The 12,612-nt window shown below is 48.4% G+C and overlaps 1 protein-coding gene across 4 annotated transcripts in view; it reads right to left on the reverse strand.

Moving 5' to 3' along the window:
* Nucleotides 1–12,612, reverse strand: part of TBC1D2B (TBC1 domain family member 2B) — a 43,369-nt gene that overhangs the window by 9,714 nt on the left and 21,043 nt on the right. For 3 of the 4 annotated variants that reach the window (XM_036277995.1, XM_036277996.1, XM_036277997.1), the window contains exons 3-8: nt 9,077–9,242; nt 6,572–6,732; nt 4,068–4,300; nt 3,066–3,461; nt 2,436–2,546; nt 1,255–1,448 (exon numbers count right to left, since the gene is read on the reverse strand). In XM_036277995.1, coding sequence (XP_036133888.1) covers nt 1,255–1,448; nt 2,436–2,546; nt 3,066–3,461; nt 4,068–4,300; nt 6,572–6,732; nt 9,077–9,242 — 1,261 coding nt within the window. Of the gene's footprint in view, nt 1–1,254; nt 1,449–2,435; nt 2,547–3,065; nt 3,462–4,067; nt 4,301–6,571; nt 6,733–9,076; nt 9,243–10,288; nt 10,453–12,612 lie in introns of all 4 variants that reach the window. The other variant, XM_036277998.1, reaches the window with a different exon arrangement.

The raw sequence follows: 12,612 nt of genomic DNA on the forward strand, positions 1-12,612 counted from the left end.
GGCTTAGAAGTTTCCAAAAAAAGCAGCTGTGGGGGACGAGACAGGACCACACACACTGCTAAGTGCTAAAGCCGGTCACAGTTGCCCATGGGGTGCTATGTGATCCCGTCCACTACTTGGTATGCTCAACATTTTCCGTAACAGAAAGTTAAAACAAATCAATATGCAGTCATTGTTCTACGTCTACGCAAAGTTTGAAAACATACAACACAGTCGGAGCCCAAGACGCACGTGGGAGGAAGCCCGGCGCCCGGGAGCAGCTGGCCGGAGGCCCTCACGGGAGTTCACCGCCAGCAGGGCAGCAGTACCCGGCTGGGGTCCCTCCTTGCCACTCAGGGCCTGTGTGACCTGGGCAGGGATGTCACCGCCCTGACCCCAGCTTCTCTGCTGTGAACTGAGGATAGAAACAGCACCTCACCAGCACTAACTGCGGGCCTGCATGTAAGATGCTTCCACAGCTCCGGACTCGGTAAGAACGAAACACTGGTGTTGCCCGATTCTGACAGCACCTTGGTAACTGTCATCTGAACGGCCCGGCAATGTGGCCCAGGGCTGTGAACATGGACATGGGAAAGACCAGCTGCCTACAGTCTTCACCTGGGCCAAGGTGAAGCAGGAGAGGGGTGACTGCAGTGAGCAGGGCCCAGACGAAGAGCTGAGGGGTCTGTGGCCGAGGGCAAGGGGGCAGAGGCAGGACTTGGACCGAGGGAACTGCAGATTTCTCCTGGCTCCAGCACTTCCCAATCTCATGTTTCAGAAACTCAAATATGAAGGTTCTCAATCTAAGATCCCTCACAGCCTATAGCCTGTGACTTTCTGAAAATGTGTGCGGTACTGTGTGTCCAGGTGTACTGTGGGTGAGCCCGCAGCCTGCATCGGCCCTCAGGGACTCTGAGCTGCGGCCTGGGCATCCAGCTGTCTCCCTTACACAGGGCTATGCTTTCGGACCACAGGTGGGTGCAGCTGGGCCTCAGGGGAGGGCCCTCTGCCCCGGAAGCATGACTCCTCCTGCAAGGGAACCGGAACCCAGGCTACCGTCCACCCTGGCATGGAAAACTGGAGACAGGTCTCGGCATCAAAAGACCTGGGCTGAGTCCCAGCTCTACGACTTGGTTCTTCTAGTAAGAACGATGAGATTATCTGCTCTACTGCCTGGACGGGACTTGTCATGAGCATCCAATGGGGCGCAGTCACGTCAAGTGCTCTGTGAATCGCTGCTGCCTCACACCCCACGCCACTCGCTGGTGCCGTTACCTGACAAGATGAGGCTTCACAAATGCTTGTTCCGGCTGCTCTGAGCCCTCGACCTGCAGAGCGTCCTCCAGCAGCTGGGCTATGACCTCCCGGGCAGGCCCCTGTTCTTCTGAGCACACAGGTGTCTTCATTTCTTGGAGCAAGATCAAGTACTTACTTTCTATCTGGCAGAGCTTGGCTTCCAGGCTCGAATACTGCAGAGAAAGTGGCGGTTACCTCCATCCAAACAGAGATGCAAGAAAAGCAAGCCTTAGTCACTTCCACTGTCAATGAATGACAAGCCCCAAAAATACCAGGAAGTGAGCCAGAGACACTAAATCAAAGAGAAGAGACTAATTTATGCCACAGGCCACCTGTCATGTTTCAAATGACCTGCCATGGGCCCCCCTTCCTTCTATGGGGTCTGGCATAGAAGAGGTACTGATAATGACATCCGGATGCCAACACAGGGGTCAGCTGCGGACCGGGGTGAGGTGAGCCACAGAAACCAGGCCACATGCCATTACAGAGGTCAAGCCGCGTGCCACTTGGCACATGGGCCACGAGCAGCCTCCTTCTGCAACATCAGCACCTTCTTAGGACAATGACCCAGGAGTAGCTCCCAACTGCCACTTCATCAGGCAAATCAATAGCACCTCGGAGATCACGCAGAACAAGGTCTGGGTGCCGCTCCGAGCATCGTGCAGAAGGCAGACACGGCACACGGCAGTGGTGGACACACTGGCACTGAACTTCACTGGACGCTAACTGCAGTGTCTGTGATGTCCGTACACTTTGCAAAGCCCGTTGCAACCACAATCACACCTGACCCTCACACCAGCCCTGTTGGGCTCACCGAGGAGGCATTACCCTCACCACCCTCACCACCCCCATGGCAGAGAAGAGATTCACCTAGCACAAGAGCATCAGTCAAAAATGACTTTAATTTGGGGACTTGGAACTATCTAATGTTCTCTGCAAACTCTGTCATGTGCGATGGAAGCCACCTCGCAGGCAATGCCTCCTGTCCTCACCCAGACGCAAGCACAGTGCCCAGCGTCACGCACTATGTGTCACATGTCGGTGTCTGTGATCGCGTCCCTCCAGCACACGCACTGAACTGGTTTTCAGACATGCCCATTTCTAGATGGCTCCCGAGTCACACCCCCACCAGGTAACAGACTACATCCACCCTGACCCACCTTGGCCATCAGATCCCTCTCTCTCCTTTCCGCATTTCTCCGAAGTGCCGACAGTTCCAAAATTTCCTTATTTAGAAATTTATTTTGGGTTTTGTACCCCTGCAGATTATCCTGTTGAAAAAGCAAAACAAAACATCAATTCACACTTGGCTGAATGTTGACTAATCATTCAATACAATTTGTATTTTGCTGTCTCTCCAAACAGCTCTGCTAGGTTACAGTGAGCTCTGAGGACCCGAAAGGTGGGGATCAGGCACTTCCCGATGAGTCCCTGGGCCACCACGGCAGCAGGAGGCAGGCAGGGACCCCTGCTGTGACAAAGGAGGTGGGGAATGAATTACTGTGGAGATTTTCCTGAACCAGCCACAAAGGGGCATAGCAGAGCCTCCGTGGTTGCGGGGATGGTTAGGCTAAAGAAACGCTGCCTCAGCTGCCTGGAGGCTGCAGGAGAGAAATGAAAGTGCTGGGAGCACGTCGGGGCGGCCTTCCTTTTCCAAGGAAGCTCTCCAGGCAACGAGGGATTATCGACGCAGCTCCCGGAGGCCAGCAGCCCCAGCGTGACATCGAAGACAGACTGTTAGGGGTTTGGGGTTTTCTGGTCCCGGTGGTCAGGGCCCACGCCTCTCTCACCTTCAGTCTGTCCAGCTCCAGCTGGTCCCTGCTGGCGGGGCCGGCGGTGGGCGAGCCGGGGGCCCAGGTGGGCGACGCCGCGCTGCTCTCGCACTCGCTGAGCTGCCGCGACAGCTTGATGATGACCTCGTCCTTGGCCTGGATGGTCTCCATCAGCATCCCCAGCTGCTCGTTGAGCTCGCCCACTTTACTCTTCAGTGTCCTCACCTCCTGCTGAAGGCTCTCTTTCTCCAGGTTGAACCTGTCCAGCTGGCTGGCTAGGCCCAGAATCTGGTCATCCTTCTGGTGCAGCAGCTCGAGTGTGTCCTGTGGGACCCCATCACAGAGCTGGCTGCTCGTGAAATACTTGTCATACTGGGACGACCGCACCGTCTGTTGCAGCAGCCGCACAAGCTCCTGGAGCCAGAGCGGGAGGGGGGGGGGACATCGTCACAAGTCTCCATGGAGCAACCACTGGGATTTGAGGAAATGCAGAAACTTCACCGGAAACATTTTAATACCAAACTTCCTCTTGAAGGAACTCAAAAATGAAAAGGAAAGAAAACTTACTCCAGAAAGACTGTGAGCAGAGAACAATCAGAGGAAAGAGGAAATAATGGGCGCACGTACGGTAATTAGCAATGGTTCCGATGAACGCGCACCAGGATTAAAACTGTGAGCCCTAAATAACTGATTCACTGGCCTGCCGCGCAACGAAGGGTAGTCGTTAAGTCTGATTAGCTAAGAAGGAAAGTGTTGTTTAACAGGATGTGGAAAATCTTCTAACAACTGTTCACAGGCTCTGGGCTGAAACAGTCGATGTCAGGCCAGGAGTGGGTGAGGGGCAGACAACTCCCTCCTCTGACCACTCGAGGGGTCTGCACCCTCCTTGAAAATTCAAATGTCTCTGAACAATGATCAGGCACAGTGGCAGTGCCCAGGACAATGGCCATGGCAACATAAAACTTAGGGTCCCGGCCTGATGATGTGGAACGAGAGAGAAATGCAAAGGAGAAAAGGTACCTTCTGCGTGGACAGGTCTTTCTTCAAGCATTCCAGTTCCTCCTGCTGGCTGTGCACCTGCGGCCGCATGGCGGAGGCCAGCCTGCTGGCGCCACCACTGCCCGACGTCCCCTCAGTAGCAGGGTCCCCGCTGCTGTGACGGCTTCTGTACGACCCAATCATGTCTCTCAAAGGGCGCTTTCCTTTGTAGGGAACGCGTACCGAATCAAAGGAAAAGCCTGAGCCAGTCACTCCTACACAGAAACAGAATTGTTTTTCAAGAGGGGCCAAATCTCCCCTTTGGGAACTCCGGTAAAACGTCAGGCTCTCGCCTGTCACCGCCGGAGTAGCCTCGGCCCTTCTCACTCTTGACCACGACCACGCCTGAGCGGACTCGCTCCCTGCCAGATGCTTCCTTACAAGACTCCACCACGTGACATTTCAAGATTACACTGTCATCCAATTGCTCAATCTTTGCCTTAAGACAGATGGAGAAAGCACTAACGAGGAGTCGATGATAAAACAGTACTATGGCTCTCCCAACATTCTATGGGAATGCCAAGTTTATTTTCCAAAATCTATTTTCAAAAGCTCAGTGCTAAAACTCTATGTTCACATCCCCATCATCCCATTTCAGGTACTTTGAGGACCAAAGGAAAGAGTGACACGGGCCAAGGCATCGTGGGTTCTGCGGCGCCCACAGCGTCCTGGGAACACAGTCTCCTTCCCCAGCACACCTGTGAAGTGGATGGCAGGTTCCAGGGCAGGATTCAGATGTACTAGGGAGCCTTGGCTTCTAACTTTGCTAAGTTGTCCTTAGTAAAAATAGAAACAAAAAACCCCCAAAGGTATGTAAAGATTATAAACTTGTTTTATTTATTGATTTATGTTTAAGCAAGGCGAAAGTTTATTTGAAAGATAGATAGACTCCCCACTTGGGGAGGGGACCCAAGTGGGTTGCCCTATAAACACTTTAAAGCATGACTATTCTCTTCCTTGAAAACTGATATTTAAGAATACTGAGGAGTCTAAATAAATTTTAGTGTAGAGGGATTCAAATACACATTCAACATATAAAGGGGGGACACACATACTATATAGAATCCATTTATATAAAGTTAGAAAACGAGCAAAATGAACCTACGCTGTGTGCTGAGGCCCTGTGAGTTACGGATTTGAACAGGCCGACAGGTAGGCTGACATTTAAGGAACAATTGGGAAATGAGATAATATTCAAGATTTCCTATAACTGTTTTTAGTTTCAATAATAAAGCTGTGGTTATAATTTTTTATTTACTTATTTTATTATTATCTTTAATCCTCACTCAAGGATTATTTTCCATTTATTTTCAGAGTGGGAGGGAGGGAAAGAAAGAGAGAGACAGATACTGATGTGAGAGACACTGACTGGTTGCCTCCCACAGGATCCTGACCAGGGCCGGGGACCAAACAGCAACTGAAGTACTTGCCCTTGACCGGAATGGAACCTGAGACGCTTTGGTCTGAGGGCCGACACTGAAACCGCTGAGTCAAACTGGCCAGGGCTGTGGTTATAATTTTTTAAAAGAGTCATTATCTCTGCCTGGCCAGTGTGGCTCAGTGTATTGAGCATTGTCCCATGGACTGAGAGGTCCCAGTTTGATTCCCTGTCAGGGCACATGCCCGGGTTGTGGGCTCGATCCCCAGTAGGGGGCGTGCAGGAGGAAGCCTATCGATGTTTCTCTCTCTTTCCCTTCCTCTCTAAAAAATCAATACATATATATATATATTATATATATATACTATATATAATATATATAAAATTTAATCCTCTCCCGAGGACATTTTTTCATTTTTTGTTCAGATAGAGCGGGAGAGACAGAGAGAGAGAGAAACATCGACGTGAAAGGGACACATCGAGTGGCTGCCACCAGCACAACCCAACCAGGACAGGGACAAACTGCAACCGAGGTACGTGCCCTGGGAACCGAACCCAGGTCTCTCTGGACTGCAGGCCAACGCTCTAACCGCTGAGCCAAATCGGCAGGGCAATAAAACATATTTTAATAAATAAATAAAAGAGTCACTATCTTCAGAGATGATGCACACTACAACATTTAGAGGCAATGGATTGGTGCATAGAATTCACTTTGAAATCCTCTAGCTGACAGTGGGTGCAGAAGAGGCAGGAGCTTCGAGGAAATACAAGAGGCCACAAGTTCAAGGCTGGAAGCTGGGCGGTGGGTGCTCCAGAGCTCCTAACACGATATAGTCTACGTCTGTGTTCATGTCAAATTTCTACGAATGACACGCTGTTGTTTTTAAGTCAGTATTTCTGTAAAGAGTACACGGATGTCCTGTCTCCTAGAGTTCAAGAACCATGGGACTGGACAGTTATTTATTTCTTGTAACATCTAATCTTTCAGGCCCCTATGTCTCATCCCCACAATGGGAATGCACACTCCCTGCCCCTGAAGGGTCTCTCACGTCCCTGGGTTGGCAGACGGCAGTGGAGGGAATGACAGAAACAGAAGCCAAGTCTGTACCTTTGTTTCCTTCGGGCATCTGCTTCCTCCTCTCTTCTTGGACTGCGGACTCCTCCAGGTCCTTAGGGCTCGGGTCTAGGAGCTCCCACTCGTCACTGGTATAAAACACACTCTTCCGACTATCATGCCCTTTCCCAGGGCGAAAAGAAGACATTGAATTTCTATTGGGAAAAATGAAATATGTTATTTTTTTTTAAATGTAAATAAAACATAATTTCACACATATGGAGTTAGCAAAAATTAAAAGATGTGCTACTATCAAATGCTGGTGAGGATACTCACACCCTGCTGGTGAAAGCATACATGGGTGCTATCACCATGGAGACTAACTCAGCAATATACAGTTAAGGCAAAGGTGTCTACCCCAAGACCCAGCACTTACTAAATAAGGTCTCGCACAAGAGCCACGAGCAAGAACGTGCATTACAGCTCTGTTCTCACCAGCCAAAAAATGGGTAACAAACACCCATCAACAGGGACACTGATGCACTGAGCCACATGCATATACTCCAAGGCTATATATCGTTTAAAATGAATGAGTTCATTCAACAAATATTCACTGTGGGCCTGCTCTGTGGCAGGTACTATTCTAGGTGTTTAGGGTAAGACAGAGAACAAAACAAAGATTCTTATACTGGTAGGATGCATTTTCTAGCTAAAGCTACATGTATCATATGGATAAATATTTTTAAAATGCTAAAAGAAAAACAGTTAAAAAAATGACATATATAAAAAAATATTTTTTTAAATCTTCAAGATAATGCTATTAATAGATATTTATAAATAGATATATATGTAGTGAAACTAGTTTAAAAATCCACACATGAATGATATTATCAAAAACAAATACTGTTGTTGTTTTTTTTAAATCCTCACCCGAGGACATTTTTCCATTTTTTGTTCAGATAGAGTGGGAGAGAGAGAGAGAGAAAGAGAGAGAGAGAAACATCAACATGAAAGGGACACATCGAGTGGCTGCCACCTGCATGACCCAACCAGGGCCGGGGACAAACTGCAACTGAGGTACATGCCCTTAGCGGGAACCGAACCCGGGTCTCTCTGGACCGCAGGCCGACGCTCTAACCGCTGAGCCAAACTGGCCAGGGCAATACTGGTGTTTTTTAAATGCAGCAGAAATATGACAAAATTATACAGCATAGTAGTGACTACCCAGGTAATCAAACTACTATACTCTATACTTATCCATTTGCTAAAATTATTTCATTAAAACTTTTATTATTCTATTTAATAATGTTTATTTATTTATTTTTGTTACAGATGTTTCTCCTTATTAAAACTTTTAGAGCCCTGGCTAGTTTGGGTCAGCAGTTACAGCGTCGGCCTGCGAACCAAAGAGTCGCAGGTTCGATTCTGGTCAAGAGCATGTACCTCGGTTGCGGTTAATCCCTGACCCTGGTGGGTCGTGCAGGAGGCAACCAGTCAATGTGGCTCTATCACATCAATGTTTTTTTCTCTCTCTCTCTCTCTCCCTCCCTCCCACTCTACCTGATGAGCATGTATCTCGGTTGCGGTTAATCCCTGACCCTGGTGGGTCGTGCAGGAGGCAACCAGTCGATGTGGCTCTATCACGTCAATGTTTTTCTCTCTCTCTCTCTCTCTCCCTCCCTCCCACTCTACCTGATGATAAATAGAATAGTATCCTCGAATGAGGAATAAAAAAACCCCACTAGGTTGGTATTTCTGCCTCCAGTGAAGGTGGATTAAGAGGCACTGGATTTAGAGTCCCTTAAAACATCTAAAAGACGGGACAAAATGTAGCCAACAACAATTTTCAGATACTGGACACCAGGCGGCACAGGGCAGTGATCCTGAGAGGGGCACATGAGGTAAGCCCAGCTTACAGCCTGGAGAAGTTTCCCCGGTGCAGGTAGGTGCAGGAGGGGACCTGGGGCACTCACAGGGCAGTGCTGGGCAAGAGAGCTGCAGAGAGAGCGCAGAGATCTCGGGCTCCCCAGTCCCGGTGGAGGGTGGTCAGGCAGGTGTGAGAGGAAGTCCAAGAATGAGGAGAGAGCACTCCCTGAGGCTACACGGGGGCGGGAACAGTGTCTAGTCCACCAGTCAGAGGGGAAGGATACCTGCATCAGGGGATCAGCAGAATATTCTGACACTGGTTACTAACATTACCTCTGGAGGCTGCTCTCATCCCACCTAACAAAGCCAAAAGGGAACTTCAGAAGTATCAAACTGTCTCTGAGTAATTAAACTATATTCCAAAACAAAGTTTGTGAATACTTATAGAAGACAAAAATAATAATAATAATCCAGCACTTGTAAAGGTAAAAACTCACAATACTGGTCATCCAAGAAAAAAAATTACCAGGAGTGCAAAGTAGGAAAATACTACTCATTAGGAGGGGAAACAACCAGTCAATAGAAACAGACCCAGAAATGACAGGTGATAAAACTCATATATGAAATCATGACACAGATTGCCAGAAGTCATCAGTTTTCAGCGTCGTGTGCCAAAGGCTTCCCGAGACTCACTTGAGCTCAGCACCCCACTGCTTCAAAGAGAAATTGATGGAATTCGGGTGCCCTGGGGCTGACTGACTTGCAGCCTGTTCTCCCATCAGCTCTCCAGGGGCAGTTTCCACAGCTAGGACATTTCTGGCTTTTTCTGCAGAAGCATTCAGGTGTGGGTAAATGAAATCTGAAAGAGAGGCAGGCAGAGGTCAGTGACTCAAAGCTTCCCCATGAACCCGGATAGCCTCCATGAAACACTGACTGATGTATATATACAAGACGGCACAGTTTTAACGTAAACTGCATAAAAATATCTGTGCTGCCTTCAGTATTCTGCAACCATTTTCATCTAATAGAGATGCATTGTTTCCCAAAAGGAGGTTTGATATGCTTTAAACCACCAGCCGTTAACAGGCTTGGCCCAGGGAACAAGGAGGCTGGGTTCTCCTCTGGTCTTGTAGATCAGTAAACCTGATATTAGCTGTGATCAGGGTCCACTCACCTGTACTGATAAGAAACAACTTCCAAGTCAAACTGTTAGGTACAAAAAGCAAAGCACAGCCCGGCTGGAGTGGCTCAGTGGTTGAGCATCGACCCATGCACCAAGAGGTTGCCAGTTCGATTCCCAGTCAGGGCACATGCCCAGGTTGTGGGCCCGATCCCCAGTGGGGGGCATGCAGGAGGTAGCCAATCAATGTTCTCTCTCACTGATGTTTCTATCTCTCTCTCTCCCTCTCCCTTCCTCTCTCTTTAAAATCAATAAAGAAAAAAACCAAAACAACACAAAAAGCAAAGTGCAGATCAGATTATGCTGCAACCCCTTTTCTCTACATACACACACTAATATATGTAAACAGTAACACTAGTGAGTTTGGTGTCCCAGAAGAGCAGTTCAGTACATCCAACAGCCAAGTGCATTAATGCTAAAGCATGATCAAACGTCACACTGTAACACTCTAAGATGTAAGCTTTTGAATTTTTTAAGGTTGAAATTATATAATATCCAAGATCTGCTTCAAAGTAACAATATCTTGTTATTTAACAAATAAATAATAATAGTTGCTTCAAATGACATGATCCTTGCTTCAGAAATCACAAAATTAAGCAGCCAAGGGTATCAATGAAACAAGATGGGTTACAAAGTAATAATTGTTGAAACTACTTAATAAACATGGGGGTAATATGTTCTCTTCTGTTTGCATGTGTTTCAAATATCCCACAATAAAAACTTACTTTTTTACAGTTTCAACAACAATGTATCCAACTATAAGTACTTTGTTTTCTTCCAAAAGATCTCATCTCCACTTTGTAGCAGAAGGTGACACTGTTTCACAATGACTGGTCTACACTTCCTTCTAGGAACCATCTCTACAGGGCAATACCAACCACCACTTTTTCTGTGAAAACAACCAAAACGGAACTGCTGAATACTGACATCCTAGAGGATAAGAAAGACTTTCTAACCAGATGACACGAAATCTGTGTCGCAGAGCAGGAATGTGTGAAGGAGGCTGAGTACTGGTAGAGAAGGAAGGGCACTGAGCACCGTGTTGCAGGGGTCCCTGGAAATTGCTATCCCCAACACGTTATGCTGCATGTAGGTCACTCACCTGACCACGGTCAGAGTGGGAAGGAACACACTGGGAAAGAGGTCCCGAGTGACATAAGTGACTGCGATGTTTTGGCTCTGGCCAGGTGAGCAACACCGGCTTACAGTGGGGTTCTGAGTAGGACAAGCAAGAGGGTGTTGGAGACAGAAGGACTGCGATCTGGGAGTAGAGTTCAAGTTTGAGTCAAGAAGGCTAGAAGTTCTAAACCACCACAGATTCCCAATTCTTCCCAAATTACTCTCACATGTCAAGCACTAGGTACTGAGGGCACAACGAAGAGTGAGACAAAGTAGTGGCCCTAAAGGAGGGCACATCTAGGACAGAGAGAAACAAAATAATAAGACACTGAGCTAAAGTCACACGGCATGTGCCAAGTCCCTGGATTCTAGACCCCCTCCTCTGAGCCACGGGGCTCCAGGAGGTGCCTCGGGATTGTTGCAGGGAGAGGAGGGAGGAGTGCCACCCTCAGCGCCTGCCAAAGTGCTTCCTTTTTTCACTCTTTTTTTCTTTTTAATCCTCACCCGAGGACATTTTTCCTTTTTTTGTTCAGGTGGAGTGGAAGGGAGAGAGAGAAAGATTGATGTGAGAGAGACACATTGAATGGTTGCCACCCACACGACCCCAACCGGGGCTGGGGACAAACTGCAACCGAGGTACGTGCCATTAGCGGGAACCGAACCCGGGTCTCTCTGGACCGCAGGCCGACGCTCTAACCGCTGAGCCAAACCGGCCAGGGCCCTCTTTTCACTCTTATACTGGAGCTCCTCTTATGATTTCATTTGGGAAAGGAGTTCCAATAAACAAACAAAAAACTAGTTCAAACACCACTAAGAGGGACAGTCCCCTCGACCTGTTTCACTTGACGCGAAAGCCCAGAGCCAGGATGTGAACGCAGTTACCTGCCCTGCGGTGGACCAACCACAGCAGGTGCAGTGACTGTATCAGAGGTGGGCACGCAGCATTAGTGGGTGTGTATGCCAGCCAGTGAGGAGGAGGAGGCGGCAGGAAGGTTAAAACTGACACCTGGCTTCCCAAAGATTGGTCTTTCCCCGACTCCTCATGGGTAAAGCATTATAATTCTTTTAATGTTTTATTTATGGATTTTTATAGAGAGAGAAAGGGAAGGAGGGAGAGATAAAGGGAGGAAGAGAGAAACATCAATTTATTGCTTTAGTTATTTATGCATTGGTTGATTTTTGTATGTGCCCTGGCTGGGGATGGAACCCTCAACCCTAGTGCACTGCAACGGTGCTCCAGTTAACTGAGCTACCCGGCCAGGGCGAAGCATTAGGACTCTAAGCCAAGCCAGGAAATAAACACAAGGACTGTAAAGCCACTTCTTCCTGTGTGGGCTGGCAGCAAGGTGAGCACAGCCCCTCCATGAGGTCGGACTGTCAAGACAAAAACCCCAAGATTACCAAGAAAACCCCAAACCTTGAGTAACCGTCGCCCACACTGGAAATGCTTCCTGGGGAAGTAGAAGCCCTGGGGGTGGGTGGAGTAAAGGGACGAGAAGCCAGGGAGGATGTTGTCAGAACAGGTCATTTCTTTTTTCTTTTTTTTTTAATCCTCATCCGAGGACATTTTTCCATTTTTTGTACAGATAGAGTGGGAGGGAGAGAGAGGAAGAGAGAGGGAAACATCGACGTGAAAGGGACACATCGAGTGGCTGCCACCCGCACGACCAACCAGGGCCGGGGACAAACTGCAACCGAGGTACATGCCCTTAGCGGGAACCAAACCCGGGTCTCTCCGGACCGCAGGCGGACGCTCTAACCGCTGAACCAAACCGGCCAGGGCAGAACAGGTCATTTCTAAATACAATTGTTTGATGTGAAAAAGAAGCTATTTCCCAGCTTTGGCTATTATTGTTATTTCTGTCTGGTTTTCAGTTTTTAGACGATCACATGAGATTCACTTAAATCAGAGCAGAGCTGCGGGCTGCTC

Source organism: Molossus molossus, unplaced genomic scaffold (assembly GCF_014108415.1).
Source record: "Molossus molossus isolate mMolMol1 unplaced genomic scaffold, mMolMol1.p scaffold_m16_p_24, whole genome shotgun sequence".
NCBI classification, from domain to species: Eukaryota; Metazoa; Chordata; class Mammalia; order Chiroptera; family Molossidae; genus Molossus; species Molossus molossus.